Source organism: Lethenteron reissneri, chromosome 21 (assembly GCF_015708825.2).
Source record: "Lethenteron reissneri isolate LAM-NWPU_2019-01 chromosome 21, ASM1570882v1, whole genome shotgun sequence".
Lineage (NCBI taxonomy): Eukaryota > Metazoa > Chordata > Hyperoartia > Petromyzontiformes > Petromyzontidae > Lethenteron > Lethenteron reissneri.
In genome coordinates, this window is record NC_083799.1 from 16,483,333 (window position 1) to 16,499,641 (window position 16,309).

Sequence of the window (16,309 nt, forward strand, 5' to 3'; positions counted from 1 at the left end):
CGGCGAGAGCGCCGGGCCCCGGGGGACGACCCCCCCCCCCCCCACGTCTCTCGTGAGGTTCTCAGTGGCGGTCCCACGCCATCCCTCACTTGTGGCCCTTCTCCTCCTCCTCCTCCTCTCCCGGTGCCCTGCTGCGTGACCGCCTCCCCCGAACCGCGTGGGTTGCTGGGGTGGCGAGACCCGTGCCTCACCCCCCCCCCCCCAGACTGGTGCAGGGTGGGGGGCCAGGACCTGCGACAGACGCCACTCGACACTGGCGACAGACGCGGTCGGGACTCGAACTCGGGAGGTGGGGAGCCGCCACAGCGCGGTGGTGAAGGAACCCCCCCCTCTCCCCCACCCCCTAAAGCCCCCCCTCCCCACTCCCCCCCCTTCCCCGCCCCCCCTCCCCTCTCCCCCTATCCCCCGCCCCCCCTCCCCTCTCCCCCCCTCCCCCGCCCCCCCTCCCCCCTCCCCTCTTGCCCTACAGCAGCTACAGCTGCTGTAGCTACTACAGCTGACTGGGCGCGAGGCGCCCCGCGTACTCTCGGCGGGGAGCGCGTGGAATACCGCTCATGCACACCAACACCACCAACACCACCGCCACCAACACCGCCACCACCACCGCCACCACCAACACCGCCACCAACACCACCACCACCAACACCACCGCCACCAACACCGCCACCACCACCACCGCCACCACCACCACGCGTGTGGCTGCTGCTGCTGCTACTCTACTGCTGCTCCACGCCAGGATCCGTGCAAAGCGGCGCACGGGCCGGGGAGAGGGACGCGTCGCATTGCAAGCACTCGCCTGTCATCACAGCAATCATCGTCATCGTCGTCACAATCACTGCCCTCGTGTCAGTTCATCAGATCGCGACGCGAGGAGCGGCCGGCGTGTCTGCGTGCGTGTCTATGCGTGTGCGTGTCTGTGTGTGCGTGTGTCCGTGTCTGTGCGTGTGTCTATGCGTGTGTCTTTACGTGCGTGTCTGTGCACGCGTCTGTGCGTGTGTCTGTGTGTGTGCGTGTGTGTGGTGTGCGTGTCCGTGCGTATGTGTGCGTGTCTGTGTGTCTGTGCGTGTGTGCGCGTGTGTGCGTGTCTGTGCGTGTGTGTGCGTGTCTGTGCGTGTGTGTGCGTGTCTGTGTCTGTGTGCTTGTCTGTGTGGGAACGGTCCAGCGGTGGCAGCCGTGAGCGCGGAGCCACCGGGGCCACGCGGCGTCACTCGCTCAGCTCCGTCTTGACGCCTCCCGCCACAGCCGCCGCCGCCTTCCCGTGCGCCACGGCCGCCTCCTCGGGCCCCTGGTCGGCCGCGTGGCCCCCCGCGTGCGCGAGCGGCCCGTTGGCCGCAGCGCCGCCGTCGCTGTCGCTCACAGTCACCGCGGGGGGGCCCTGGGGGGCGACGTCGGCCTGGGGGGGGCGCCCCACGGCCTCCTCTCCTGCGGACAGCGCCGCCACCGCCGCCGCTTCGAACACCGCCGCCTGCTGCTGCTGCTGCTCCCCCTGCTCATGCTGCTCCTCCCCCCCCTCCTCCTCCTCCGGCTTGCCACTCGTCTTCTGCTCCTCGTGCTCCTCACCTTGACCCAGCACCACCTTCGCTTCCGCGTCGTCGCCCGCACCCTCCGCGCGCCCTCCCGGCTTCTCTTCAGCCGCCTCCTCCTCCTGCTCTCTCCCCTTCTCCGCCCCCGCCGTCTCGTCCGGCCCCAGGGTCACCACCCCGGCCCGCGCCTCCGCGGCCGCCTGCGCCGCGGCCACGGCCGCCGCGGCCACGGCCGCCACGACGGCCTTCCCCGCCGGCGAGGCCAAGGCGGCCGCCTGCCGGGCCGGCGTCTTGTCGGCGAAGACGATCTCGGCGTACTGCACCGCGCCGTGCGCCGAGTCGGTGTCGCCGCCGCCGTGGATCGCCGAGGAATCCTCGTTGGTGACGGCCACGCACGCGTCGGCATCCTCCTCCTCCGCCGCCGCGGTCGCCTCTTCCTCGTTGGGGGTGCCCCCCCCGTCCTCGGAGCGCACCTTCTTCACGTTGAACTTGAGCGGCGGCACCTTGAAGGCGCCCAGCTTGGAGCCGCTCGACTTCTGGTGGTTGGGCGTGAGCGACTTCTTGATCTTCTCGCGCCGCTCGGGCGACACGAACTTGTTCATCTTCTTCTCGAAGCTCTCCTTGGAGAAGGCCTTCTTGAGGCTGTCCATGCGCTTCATGCTCGACTTCTTCAGCCTCGTGGTGGTGGTCTCCACCTCCTCCAGGATGTACTCCTCGTCGGACGAGAGGTCCGGGGGCCGCGTGGCCGCCTCGTCGCCCGCTTCGCTGCCCTCGCCTGCGATGCACACCTCCTCGAAGCTCGAGTCCGCGTGCGCAGAGCCGCGCGCCTCGTCGGACACGAGCACGGCGGGGCCCGGCGGGGGGCCCACGGGCCTGCTGGTCGCCTCGGCCGTGGGCGTCTCGCTGCCTTCCTGCACCGCGCGGAGAGAGGACGAGAGAGGGGGGGGGGGGGGTCGTGCGTTAGGGTGGGTGACCAATGCCACGGCCGGTCGCCTCTGGCTCCCCAGTGGTGAGGCCCAGGACCAGTGTCGACACTCGTCACCGGTGTAGGTCGAACATCGGGGTCGCTGGGTTCGTAGCGCAGTGTGAGAACCACTGCACCACCGCTCCCCACAATCGTGGCCACACACATTGCCCATACAACTCAGCACACGTGGTGTCCTGTTCAGTATCGAGGCGGTGCTCCTCTCGCGTCTACAGCCCTGACAGAGTGGTGCAAATTCCACATTCCCATGTCAGGGTCGATTCTATCCATTATAAAACCACCGTTTGGTTTCCGACAACATGGTTCTAATGTTATCGATCCCGGATGGATGATGGGCTGAGTCAACCCGCTCCCCAACCAGAGGTGACCTCGCGAGCGGACGACTTGTGAGCCGCTCGCTCTGCCCGCGTGCCTGGCCGCCCAGGGTGGCAGAGCCCTTCGTTTCCTCTCGGCCACTCAAAGCCCTCGCCGCTCCACACACCCCGCACCCCTCCCCCTTCGCCCGCGATGGCCGTGGGAGCTTCCACCTGGGTGAATGTTAAGAGGCGTCGGCAAGCTGCGCCCCGAAGCGGTCGAGCGGCGTGTAGGCGGGTCGGGCGCGTCGGGGCACGGAGAGGAGCCGGGGTCGCGCGGACACATGTGAGCCGAGTGTTGTTTCGGTGACATTTAACGTCACGAGTTTTTAACCGAAACAAAAAAATTCGCGTGGACAGAACAACATCGCCACGTGGCCGCCTCGCGTCGAGACGGCGGCCGGGGATAGGCTGAGAGTGGAGGTCGAGGGGATTGGTCGAGGGGGGAGGGCTTCAGCCAGGCTTGGGGCTGTGGCCCCGAGTGGGACTTGGGGCTCCGCCGTGAGTTCGTGTGCTGGGGTTGAGATTGGAGCCCCGCGGGGTTTTGGCGAGGTCCGTGGGTTGGGTTCGGGTGAGGTGAGGGCTCGTGTGTGGCATGGGGTCGGGGTCAGGTCGAGTATTTTGGATGTGGCTTGGGATCAGTATCAATTTGACCTGTAGGGTTAGGGCTATGGTTAGGGCTATGGTTGGGGCTATGGTTAGGGCTATGGTGAGGGCTATGGTTAGGGCTATGGTTAGCGCTATGGTGAGGGCTATGGTTAGGGCTATGGTTAGGGCTATGGCTAGGGCTATGGTTAGGGCTATGGTTGGGGCTATGGTTAGGACTATGGTTAGGGCTATGGTGAGGGCTATGGTTAGGGCTATGGTGAGGACTATGGTTAGGGCTATGGTTAGGGCTATGGTTAGGGCTATGGTTAGGGCTATGGTGAGGGCTATGGCTAGGGCTATGGTTAGGGCTATGGTGAGGGCTATGGTTAGGGCTATGGTTAGGGCTATGGTTAGGGCTATGGCTAGGGCTATGGTGAGGGCTATGGCTAGGGCTATGGTTAGGGCTATGGTGAGGGCTATGGTTAGGGCTATGGTGAGGGCTATGGCTAGGGCTATGGTGAGGGCTATGGCTAGGGATATGGTGAGGGCTCGGGGCTAGGGTGAGTCACTGGGTTCGTGTTGTCCTCTTAGCCGCTGCTGCAGTAGCAGCAGCAGGAGCAGCAGGAGCAGGAGCAGCAGGAGCATGATGGCAGTGTGTGTTGTTCACCCTGCGATATTTCTCGGGTTTGTGGCGAAAAGGCCACCGAGTGAGCGGTGGGGAGGGGAGGAGGGTGGAAAGGGTAGGGAGGGTGGGGGTGAGTGGGTGGGTGAGTGGGTGAGTGGGTGGGGAGGGTGAGTGGGTGGGTGGGTGGGGAGGGTGAGTAGGTGGGTGGGTGAGTGAGTGGGTTGGTGAGTGGGTGGGTGAGTGGGTGAGTGGGTAAGTGGGTGAGTGAGTGGGTGAGTGAGTGGGTGAGTGGGGAGGGTGAGTGAGTGGGTGAGTGGGTGAGTGAGTGGGTCAGTGAGTGGGTGAGTGGGTGAGTGAGTGGGTGAGTGGGTGGGGAGGGTGAGTGGGTGAGTGAGTGGGTGAGTGGGTGAGTGAGTGGGTTAGTGGGTGAGTGGGGAGGGTGAGTGAGTGGGTGAGTGAGTGGGTCAGTGAGTGGGTGGGTGAGTGAGTGGGTCAGTGTGTGGGTGAGTGGGTGAGTGTGGGTGAGTGGGTGAGTGAGTGGGCGAGTGGGTGGGTGAGTGGGTGAGTGGGTGGGTGGGTGAGTGGATGGGTGAGTGGGTGGATGAGTGGGTGGGTGAGTGGGTGGGTCAGTGGGTGGGTGAGTGGGTGAGTGGGTGGGTGAGTGGGTGGGTGAGTGGGTGGGTGAGAGGATGGGTGAGTGGGTGAGTGGATGAGTGAGTGGGTCAGTGAGTGGGTTAGTGGGTGAGTGAGTGGGTGAGTGAGTGGGTCAGTGAGTGGGTGAGTGAGTGGGTGAGTGGGTGGGTGAGTGGGTGGGTGAGTGGGTGGGTGAGTGGATGGATGAGTGGGTGGATGAGTGGGTGGGTGAGTGGGTGGGTCAGTGGGTGGGTGAGTGGGTGGGTGAGTGGGTGGGTGAGTGGGTGGGTGAGTGGGTGAGTGGGTGAGTGGGTGGGTGGGTGAGTGGGTTGGTGAGTGGGTGGGTGAGAGGGTGGGTGAGTGGGTGAGTGGATGAGTGAGTGGGTCAGTGAGTGGGTTAGTGGGTGAGTGAGTGGGTGAGTGAGTGGGTCAGTGAGTGGGTGAGTGAGTGGGTGAGTGGGTGGGTGAGTGGGTGGGTGAGTGGGTGGGTGAGTGGGTGAGTGGATGGATGAGTGGGTGGATGAGTGGGTGGGTGAGTGGGTGGGTCAGTGGGTGGGTGAGTGGGTGGGTGAGTGGGTGGGTGAGTGGGTGAATGGGTGAGTGGGTGGGTGGGTGAGTGGGTTGGTGAGTGGGGGGGGGGGGTTAACGAGCTCGCGCTATAAATACGCGCGTCGCCACCGCCGCGTAGCTGGCGAGCGCAGCTGCTGCGCGCAGCTCCTCGTGACACTCGCCCCGCAATGGGCGCGGCGCCGGCTCCACCACCACCGCCAGCAGCAGCAGCAGCACCTCATCCTCCTCCTCCTCATCCCCCTCCCCCCTCCTCCTGCTCCTCAATAACTTCCACGTCCAGCCTTCACTCCGGACACCGCATTCCGCGGCGACCGTAGCCCGAGTCGGACACCGAGACCCGCTTGGGCGACCCCCCCCCCCCCCGCACGAGGTATTCCGTCCCTCATTAACAAAAACCTGATGGGTATTGCCGCCTGCGCGTGTGCACGAGCCGACGATGGCCACGGATATCGATCACTGCCGCCGATACTCACTCGTCCCTCGTCAGCATCATCGACGCGCACACCCACACCGATCGTCAGCCATCCATTGCCGCCGCCGTCAAATCCGTCCAGCCGTCACGAACCCACCACAGCTCATTAACGCTCGACCTTCATCCACCCAAATCATCGTAATTCATCAATTATACATCGGCATAATGATCACCATCAATATAATCCATCGTCAACGATCGATCAACCACCATCCGGAAAGGTCGTTGGCTTTTTCAGCGCCGGCAAAATGTGTATCTTCGACTCATTTCACTCACGAATTTGATAATTGACGCGTTAAGCAGGCGAGCAGTCGTGGCACTGCTCATTACTGCTCCTCACTGCGCGGGGAAAGCGGCAAAGCCCGCCACGGTGATTACGGCCACCGGTGGTGGGGCGTGGGGCCGTGGGGCCGTGGGGCCGTGGGGCCGTGGGGCCGTGGGGCCGTGGGGCCGTGGGCCGTGGGGCCGTGGGGCCGTGGGGCCGTGGGCTCACCTGCCCCGGGAAGGAAGCTCGCTCACCTTCATTTAAGACCCCACTGAGCTATTTGTCAGAAGCGGTCTGGCAAATCACAAATGATGGCTCAACGAAGTGGCTTGTCACGTGGAAATCTATCAAAGCCAAATCGTCTGAACGCGTGACGTCGATTCCACATGTGGAGGAGCAAACAAGAGGACCCGGAGACAAATCCGCGCGACCACGGAGAGGGAGAGACGCAAACTGCAAATATACAGCAGCAGCAGCAGGCGTCAGGGTCGGGATCGAACCCACGACCTCCTGCGTACCAGGCGAGGTAGTCAACATCTCCTGGCCGCCGTGGCGCGTCTCCATTGACCTGGATCCGCCTCGTAGCTGCGTCCGTGCCACGCGTGGGGCTGGTTACCGGCCCCACTCCGTCACGTGGTGCTGGTTACCGTCACACACCGTCACGTGGTGGTGGTTACCAGTCTCACACCGTCACGTGGTGCTGGTTACCAGTCACACACCGTCACGTGGTGCTGGTTACTGTCACACACCGTCACCACCGCCGCCTCGTCCTCGACTGTCCCCGCTGTGCAGCTCTGCGAGCTCTCCCCACGTGTGCGTGTTCGCGTTGTGGAGCGCGGTGCTCGGTGTCGATGTCCGACGTTTCGCTGCGCGTGCTGGAAACTTCCTTAAAAAAGAACTGACCTCAAATTCCGAAGAAAACTCCGAACACGTGGAGCGAAACGGCGGACATCAGAAGGGAATAACACGCGACACGTGGTTAGTAAGAGCACCAGCGCTCGCAACGTGAAGAGGGGACTATTGCCCGAAAGGTCGCCAGATATTTATAACTTTGTCGTCGTCGTTGTTGTTGTTGTTGTTTTCAGGGCCACCACACTGATTGTCATTAACGATCGTGTCGAGTTGCTATTCGACGGCAGTGAGACGGGAAAGGCAGCAGGCAACGCCGCTATCTCGACCACGAGGGATGGGAGTGGGGAGAAGGGGGGGTGGGAGTGGGGAGAAGGGGGGAGGAGTGGGGAGAAGGGGGGAGGAGTGGGGAGAAGAGGGGTGGGGGGTAGAGATAGCGGGGATGGGGGAGGGAGAGCGGCCATCCTCGCGCAGGGCGTTGCCGTCAAACATAGAAAGTTTCTTGGATTCCGTAACTCGAGAAGACAGCCCCTGCGCTGTACACAGCCGGTGGGTGGAGGAAGGTGGGGGGAAGTGGAGGATGGTGGGGGGAAGTGGAGGATGGTGGGGGGGGGTGGAGGTTTGGGGGGGGTCACGCTTGTGCCCAGAGCCGACTGCGCGCGCCGTGCATCGGTGACGCAGCTTCAGAGCTTCAGAGCCTCGCCGGCGGATTCCTCCGGGCTAAGTCCAGATTCCGATTCTCATCGCGTCGTGTCCCAGAATCAGCACCGCTGCCCACTGTGTTGGTGCGCAGAAGGGCACTGGCCATTGATTCACAACAGGCGGGGAGGTGGAGCGGTGGCGCAGTGGTTAGCGCGCTGCGCTGTGAATTGAAAACCTGCAGTGGGCGTCGTTACTGGCGATGGGGCCTTTGTTGCGCAAGGGCCATTGCCCGAAACGTCGCCGATGTTGTATAATGTATCGTTGGAGGCCACCGCGGTGTTGACCGAGTGCGTGTTTGTGCGTTGTTCCCATGAGCTAATCGGGACCATTTGCGTGGAGCGAACAGTGAGGGGAGGGGAGGGGGGGAGGTGAGGGAGGGGAGGGGGGACGCGAGGGGGGGGGGACGCGGGGGACCCGGGAACTCGCTGCGCGCAGCGAGTTCCACGCCCCCCCCCACTCGCCCCCCCCCCCCACTCGCCCCCCCCCCCACTCGCCCCCCCCCACTGGCCCCCCCCCACTCGCCGCCCCCCCACTTGCCTCCCCCCGCTTGCCCCCCCCCCGGGTGTGGCGGCCACGCGGGGAAGCGCCGAGAAGAGGGGGGGGGGGGGCGCACGCCGTGGCAGGGCTCCAGGTCGCCACGGTTCGTAAATGTCAGCAGCGTTGTGGGAGTGAGCGCCGCAAACAAAGACAAAGATCCCCCCCGTAGCCTTTAACAAGCTGTTGGGGCAAGTGCTGTTAATCAAGCGCCTCTGAAGGCTGGCACGGCACACTAGGGGGTGGTTGGAAACACCACGCCCGGCCGCCTTTGCATCTCCAATTCCGATGTTGTTTAGGCACCGTACCAGGTACTCGTTTGAGGCTGCGGAAATCTAACTCGGGTTCGCTGCGTTCCATGGCTGAGTGCGCTAACCACTGCGCCACCGTTCCCCGCGTGAGCGCCGTCGAGACGGAGCTGCTCGTAGTCGCCCGTGCGCTCGCTGGCGAGCTGTTACCTCCCTCGCCCGGCACGCAGGAGGTCGTGGGTTCCATCCCGACCCTGACGGCGCCTGCTGCTACTGCATATTTGGAATTTGCGTGTCTCTCTCTCTCTGTGTCTCCCCATGCTCCGAATCAACGTCATGCGTTTCGAGCATGTTGGCTGCGATAAATGTCCACATGACGACGACGATGATGATGAGCCACCTCGCTGAGCTATCATTATCGATGGCCAGGTGGTCGCTTCTGAACAAGAGCTACGGGGCATCTCAGTGGGGCCTCCTCGCCCGGTACAAACACAGAAACATTCTCCAGTTCGAGTCGACACCGCTGGGCGCGGGCGACTCTGCGCAGCGGCACACGGGCGAGGAGGGGCGAGCGGGAGGGGGAATCCGCGATGGGATGGACGCGTGTTCAGTGGCGTGAAGAGGAGGACTGCAGCGAGGCGATGAGCGGAGTGCACGCGGAGCTCGTCGAATGTTGAGGACCGCGCCACGAGACGCCAGCGGCTCTCACGTGGAAGGGCGCGCGAGTTCGAATCCTGGCTGCGTTGTGATTCAGCCCATCATTGTCACCCCACCGAGGTCGCAAAAGTAGGTAACACTTTGTTGCAAAAGTCAAAAGTGACAGCCTTATGGAATGACATGCCCCCGCCATGTGAATGTGGAATTGCGTATAATTGGCAGAAGATTGTAACCAATGTCTCAATCCTGAGTTGGGCAGAAAAGACACGTGTTTTATTATTTGTGTGCGTGTAGTGGTCATGAGCGTGCGCGTGTGCACGTGTTCCCACTCACGGTGAACACCACTTCCAATTATCTGAACCAGCCCTGGGCTTCCCCTGGATCGACTCGGCCTTAAAAACGACTCTCTGCTGCGATCCGCACTGGGGAGACAAAGGTGGCTGGGCGTGGTTCCGGCCACCCCCCAACCCCCCCCCCCCCGTGCGCGCCGTGACGACATCCACAGCTGCGGCTCGCGAGCAGCACTTGCCGCGACAAGTGGCATCAGCAGCAGCAGCTCCTCCTCACCTGGAAGATGAGGATGCGAAAGTTGTTGCGTCGCAGCAGGTCGCCGTGCTTGGCGTCCAACTTGCGCACCTGCGCCGCCTGCCGCTCGAGCCTCTCGCGCACGTCCTTGACGTTGGCGCTCACCGTGCGCGCCTTGGCCAGCACCTTGGCCACGGCCCCGTCCGTGCTCTGCCCGCTGCGCGCCATGCGCGACAGCTCCCCGGCCACGGAGCGCACGACGCCCTCCGTGGCGCGCTGGCGCTCCTCGAGGCGCCGCTGCGCCTCCTGCACGCCCTCGAGCATGCCCAGCAGGCGGTCCAGCAGCGCCAGCACCGTCACCGCGTTCGCCTGGGGGCCCGGGCGGATCTCGTCGGCGCGGAGTCGCGGGGTGCCCGTGGGGGACTCGGGCGCGCGGCTCTCCCCGCCGCCCAGAGGCACCGAGTCGAGGCTCCCCGAGGAGACTGCTGCTGCTGCTGCTAACGTCGCCATCTCGGAATGAACGCGAGGGGGTCAGGGCGGAGAGGTCACGGCGAGGGGGTCAGGGCGAGGGGCTGCTGCGTGCGCTGCTGATGTCACCGCTGCTGCTGCTGCTGCCGCCGCTGCCGTGCGCGCTCTCTCGCCCTGCGCTCTGGATTGGGACCCCCGTGCGGGGGGGTTTAAAGCGGGGGGGGGGGGGCAGCAGCAGCGCCGTGGACCCCCGGATTCTCGCCAATTGGCGGAGCGAGCGGCCCGCCCTGCCGCGCTCACTCCCCCCACTCGCACCCCGCCCCTCCACCCCCCGCGACCCCATCCCGCTCCCCCCTCCCCCTCTCAGTGGCATCCTCCTCTCTCCCCTCCCCTCCCCCGCGCTCCCCTGTCCGCTCCCTGGCCCCGGAGTTGTCACTGCCCCCACGCAGGCCGCGAAGGCCAGGGCGGCGCACGAGGGAGTGGCCGCGTCGCTGACACCACGCCCGGCCGCCTTTGTCTCCCCACTTCGCGGTGGGGGGCGGCGAGGAGGTTGCGCACGGCGAGTTGGAGCGAAGTCGCCACTCCACGCTGACCTCTCAGAGAAGCGGGAGGGAGGGGTGCAGGTGGGGGGGTGCAGGTGGGGGGGGGGGGTGCAGGTGGGGGGGGGGGGAGGTGGGGGGGTCGAGGTGGGGGGGTCGAGGGTTCTCGCCGTGCGACCTCGCCGCATTTGCACGCCACAATCCGTGATCATCGCTCCGTCTCCACGGCGGTGGGGCTCTCTATGCCGCGTCCCATTCCTTGGTTCGGTGATCCGCCGTTGTTCGTCTCGAGCCTCGGCCATCAAACCCTCGTCCAGCCGCGACGGGTTCCTGCCCAAGCGCCAGCTTCTCTCAGCAGATTGAGCGATGTCATGAACCTGCCCGCCTGTGTCTCCTAATCCCACGCGCCCCTATTTCTGTCTCGATGCAATTCGAGGCACGCATCCCCCCCACGCTGAAACGCGGCAGCGGGACACGCGTGCCGTGCCGGTGTTTAAAGTCTCGTTGTGAATGGCTTCGGTCATTGTTTTTGACTTCCCCCGTCGCACCCTCGGGATCGGAACGCGGAAAGTTGGACCGAAGTTGGGCCTAGCGGTGACCCCAAGGGTCCCAGCAGATTTGTTCCCGAGCGAGTGAGTCATTGAGTGAGTTCGTGTGGATCAGAGAGTGAGTGAACGAGTGCACCGGTGAGTGAGTTGACCAGTGACTCAGTGAGTGAGTGGACCAGTCAGTGAGTGATTGGATCAGTGAGTGAGTGAGTTAGGGAGTGACCCAGTGAGTGAGTGACCCAGTGAGTGAGTGGACGAGTGAGTGAGTGGATCAGTGAGCCAGTGAGTTAGGGAGTTACCCAGTGATTGGATCAGTGACCGAGTGATTGGATCAGTGAGCGAGTGAGTGGACCAGTGAGTGAGTGTATCAGTGAGCGAGTGAGTTAGGGAGTGACCCAGTGAGTGAGTTAACCAGTGAGTGGACCAGTCAGTGAGTGATTGGACCAGTGAGTGAGTGGACGAGTGAGTGAGTGGACGAGTGAGTGAGTGGACGAGTGAGTGAGCGAGTGACGCGCTGCTGCCCTGCTCGCTGACAGCGCAGGATGCGTCCCGAGGCCGCATTGTCAGGGGGGCTCTGCCGCTAAGCCTCCACACACGCGCGGATTTGGTCGTTTTTGTTGTTGTTTTTGTTGTTGTTCTGTTGTTGTTGCTCCGAGTCCGGTTGGAGATCGGCGAGAGCGCTGCCCTGCCGGGCTCGGTTGGGCTGGGCTGAGCCGGGCTGGGTTGAGCTGGGCTGGGCTGGGCTGAGCCGGGCTGAGCTGGGCTGGGCTGAGCTGGGCTGGGCTGGGCTGAGCCGGGCTGAGCTGGGCTGGGCTGCGCTGGGCTGGGCTGAGCCGGGCTGGGCTGGGCTGGGTTGCGCTGGGTTGCGCTGGGCTGGGCTGAGCCGGGCTGGGCTGGGTTGACCTTGACACGAAGAGGGCGACCACTCGCTGGAGTGCTCCCGCGCGAAGCCGAACGCCCACGAATGGGAATGGCCAAACATCGCAACGGCAACAGGAGCTCTCCTCTTGTAAAGGGCCTTGAGCCTCAATGCGACGGCGAAACTCTGAGCGCAGACCCCCACCCCCTCCCACCCACCCACCCCCTCCCTCTGTGTTTCCATGCGCCTGGGGAGGGGCTGTTCGTTGAACTTCTTTCGCACCGTACGCCGCCAAGCGTGCGAGTCGGAGGTGCGTGGGGAGGACGCGGCGTGGTGTGCCGACACACGAACACCCGCGGCCATTCATGGCGCAGCTCCCGAAGATAACAAACTCCCCCCCTCCCTGCCTCGCCCCTCCCTGTCTCGCCCCTCCCCCCTCCCTGCCTCGCCCCTCCCCCCTCCCTGCCTCGCCCTTCCCCCCCTCCCTGCCTCCCCCCTCCCTGCCTCGCCCCCTCGCTGCCTCCCCCATGGGACTCGCCGTCACCGCCTGCTGCCAAGCGCGTTTCAGAGCCGGCACGAGGAGCCCGATCCAGTGGATTCCTGACCGACCACAACAACAACAGCAGCGGCAGCAGCAGCGGCGGCAGCGGCAGCAGCAGCGGCAGCAGCGGCGAGCCTAGAGCTGCGTTGTGCCTCTTGACTCGAGTCCCGGACAAACAGCGGCCACCCGCACAGCCTCCCTGCCTCGCCCCCTCCCTGCCTCGCCCCCTCCCTCCCTCCCTGCCGAAGGAGGGAAACCCCCAGCACGACACGCCCCTGCGACGATGAGCAGCGGGGAGCGGTGGCGCTGCGATTGGCGCCAAGCTGCGTTACGAACCCGGCGACCCGAGTTCGATTCCCGCGAACTGTCGTGCGTGTTCGTGTAGAGTAGGTGCCTGTGTGTGTGTGTGTCTGTGTGTGTGTCTGTGTGTGTGTCTGTGTGTGTGTCTGTGTGTGTGCCTGTGTGTGTCTGTGTGTGTGTCTGTGTGTGTGCCTGTGTGTGTCTATGTGTGTCTGTGTGTGTGCACTTGGCCTGGCACAAGCATCGTGGTGACGTCACCGCCACTTAGTGGCGAATGGCGGTTGTTGTTGTTGTTGTGTAGGTGCCTGTGTGTGTCTGTGTGTCTGTCTGTGTGTGTGCATGTGTCTGTGTGTGTCTGTGTGTGCATGCGTGTGTCTGTGTGTGTGTCTGTGTGTGTGTCTGTGTGTGTGTCTGTGTAGGTGCCTGTGTGTGTCTGTGTGTGTGTGTGTCTGTATGCGTGTGCATGTGTCTGTGTGCGCGAGGTTGTGGGGAGCGGTGGTGTAGCGGTTAGCGCGCTGCACTATGAACCCGGCGACCCGGTTCGATTCCCGCTCACGGCCAAACACCGGCGACGATTATCTGAACCGGTCCTGGGCCTCCGCTAGGTCGACTCGGCCTCAAATGAGTACCTGGTGCGGTGTGTAGTAAACATCATCACTGGGGAGACAAAGGCGGCCGGGCCTTCGTAGGCGCTCGCTGACAGCACTTGCCCCAACAGTCTGTTAAGGGCTACACGGGGGATCTTTGTCTTTGAGCGGAACGCGGTGCGAACGAGACGGCGATCCGTGGCCACGAGGGGGCGGCACTGCCCCGTCTGAGCCACCAGCCCCGTCTCAGCCCCCACCCCCAGCCCAGCCCGGTCTCAGCCCCCACCCCAGCCCAGCCCCGTCTCAGCCCCCACCCCAGCCCAGCCCCGTCTCAGTCCCCACGCCCAGCCCGGTCTTAGCCCCCACCCCCAGCCCAGCCCCGTCTCAGCCCCCACCCCAGCCCAACCCCGTCTCAGTCCCCACGCCCAGCCCGGTCTTAGCCCCCAGCCCAGCCCCGTCTCAGCCCCCACCCCAGCCCGGTCTCAGTCCCCACGCCCAGCCCGGTCTTAGCCCCCACCCCCAGCCCAGCCCCGTCTCAGCCCCCACCCCAGCCCAGCCCGGTCTCAGTCCCCACCCCAGCCCAGCCCGGTCTTAGCCCCCACCCCCAGCCCAGCCCCGTCTCAGCCCCCACCCCAGCCCAGCCCGGTCTCAGTCCCCACGCCCAGCCCGGTCTTAGCCCCCACCCCCAGCCCAGCCCGGTCTCAGCCCCCACCCCCGTCTCAGCCCCCACCCCCTGAGCCAGTGGTGGCAATTCAACATTCCCATTATTGCGGGGGGGGGGGGGGGCGAGTCTTTAATAGGACAACCACTGTTTGACATCCCCACAAAGTGGCACTCGTTTTGGTACTCGTTGTATCGACCCCGGAAGGATGATGGGCCCGACACGTTTGATTCTGGGTGAAGACCAGATCGTGTTAAATGGACCCATTCCGCCCGGTGTCTCCGCGTTCACTCTGCACACTTCTGAGGCTGTCCACACTGAAACCCGAGCGCAGCGCTTGCTTCAGCAAGGAAACCTCTGGGCCGGTTTCGACCTTCTGGGTCTCATCAGCAGAGTCAGGCTCGTTAAGCAAACGCTGGCTGGGTCGCCACATCTTACTGGGCTGGAGAAATGGGCTGGATGGTGCGTGGAGCGGTGGCGCAGTGGTTAGCGTGCCGCGTTGTGAACCAGCCCGCCTGGGTTTGATTTCCGGCCGTGGCTGACATCAGTGGCGAGTGATACAACTAAACCAGCATCGGATCGTCCTCCCCATTCACCAACCTGTCCCAGCACCGTGATGAAGTGCGGTCAGACACCCCCCGCCCCCTCCTACCACGCAGGGCGGAGAGGCCTCCATCCAGCAGGGAAGTGAACGGTGCCAGCGTGAAGCAAGCAGCGGACACTCAAGCCGAGAGCCTCCCGCCAACCCACCGCTCGCTCGCCAGCGTGAAACCGGATCGCGCCTGCTTGGCCTTCGTCACTTCACGCGATGCAGTCGAACGTCGTTGCAACGCCGCTGGACCGGTCTCAACATTTGTGCTCTCATCAGCAGGGATGGGGGGGGGGGCAGACTTGTTAAGCAACCGCGGCTGGGTCATTGCGCAGGCCCTGGACCAGGGAGTTGGCGCTGCGCCGTTGGCATGGGACGCGGATGAAATCGGACCCACGTCCCTTCGTAGCGCGGCGCCCGGCTCCCCCCTCCCCCCCCGGCCCGTGGGACCCCGGTGCAGTTGCACCGCCTGCGCACCCGGTAGCTACGCGGCCACCCCTCTGTCTCGGCCACCCCCCACTGGCTGCTCGCCGCCCATGCCCGGCCCACGCGGCGTCTCCTGCGCGAGTTGAAAATTAAAGTCAAGCCACCGGGGGGCGCGGTCGTGGCCGTGCAACCCAAACTGTGGCCCATGCAGCGGAGCGCCGTGGCCTGCCGCTCCTTCCACATTGAGGAGGAGGAGGAGTAACAGCGGACACGACACGAACTCTCTCTCTCTGCTGAAGCCCTCTCGTGGCAAGCGCGAGAATGTCGTGAAATCGACGACGCTATCGATTCGCGTTGTCTCGTCTCCCGGGCCTGCCGCGACACTCGGACGAGAGCCACGGATCTCCGGCAAAGAAAAGGGAACCAAAGCTGAAAAGTGCGCGGAGCAATGCGGAGATGCGCACGCCGGGAGCCGCGAGGGAGAGTGACGGGGAGCGCCGCGCATCGGCCAGCGCCGCACGTTCGGGACGGCAGGTGCCGGGGGCCTTGGGCAGCGCCGGCCGTCGCTCCGAGGGACCGATGGGCGATGGGAACGGCGGCCGGCGTGGAGACGGAGCGCGGAACGCGTGCGGGGAGCGAGAGGACTTGTGGTATCTTGACTTGTGGTATCGCAGGATGTGGGGGGCGACCATCCAGCAGTCGATAGACCATGGCCGATGAAAATAATTCAGGGCTCGTGACTCTCTCTCGCATTCCACGCGTCGTCAATGTCACGACGAGCGGTGAAGAGCAGAGCGCCGTGAAGCGCCGGCGATGGCGTCGGAGCGGCGGTCCTGGCGAGAGTCGGGGGGTAGCGATGGGGTTCAGTTGGCCGGTGCGGTGATGGCCGTGGTGTGGTGATGGCTTGTGGTGTGGTGAAGGTAGAATCTGGTGGGATAGCGTGGCTTAGAGGTGGGCTTAGAGGTGGGCTTAGAGGTGGCCCCCTTCCCACCGTGGCGGCTCTCACGCTGCCTCCCAACGGTGCGCAGACTCCGAGCGCCACCGTGGGAGCGCGTCCACGCACACACATATAGACACTCCCTACACACACACAGATAGACACTCCCTACACACACACACATATAGACACTCCCTACACACACACAGATAGACACTCCCTACACACACACACAGATAGACACTCCCTACACACACACACAGATAGACACTCCCTACACACACACACTCCCTACACACACACAGATAGACACTCCCTACACACA

General features: G+C 64.3%; 1 protein-coding gene across 1 annotated transcript; it reads right to left on the minus strand.

Moving 5' to 3' along the window:
• Nucleotides 1-470: 470 nt before the first annotated feature.
• On the minus strand, nt 471-10,206 carry LOC133345329 (caveolae-associated protein 2-like). Its single transcript, XM_061556001.1, has 2 exons — nt 9,572-10,206; nt 471-2,434 (listed from the first exon to the last, which is right to left on the minus strand). The coding sequence occupies exons 1-2, from the start codon at nt 10,037-10,039 to the stop codon at nt 1,205-1,207; spliced, it is 1,698 nt and encodes a 565-aa protein (XP_061411985.1). The 5' UTR covers nt 10,040-10,206; the 3' UTR covers nt 471-1,204.
• Between the last annotated feature and the right edge of the window lie 6,103 nt (nt 10,207-16,309).

Bases quoted from the DNA above. Each gene is read 5' to 3' on its own strand.
- LOC133345329 (XM_061556001.1), bottom strand. From the start codon at position 10,039: ATGGCGACGTTAGCAGCAGCAGCAGCAGTCTCCTCGGGGAGCCTCGAC. The intron at 2,435-9,571 runs GTGAGGAGGAGC...CGCGCGGTGCAG, and splicing joins TTCGCATCCTCATCTTCCAG to GAAGGCAGCGAGACGCCCAC.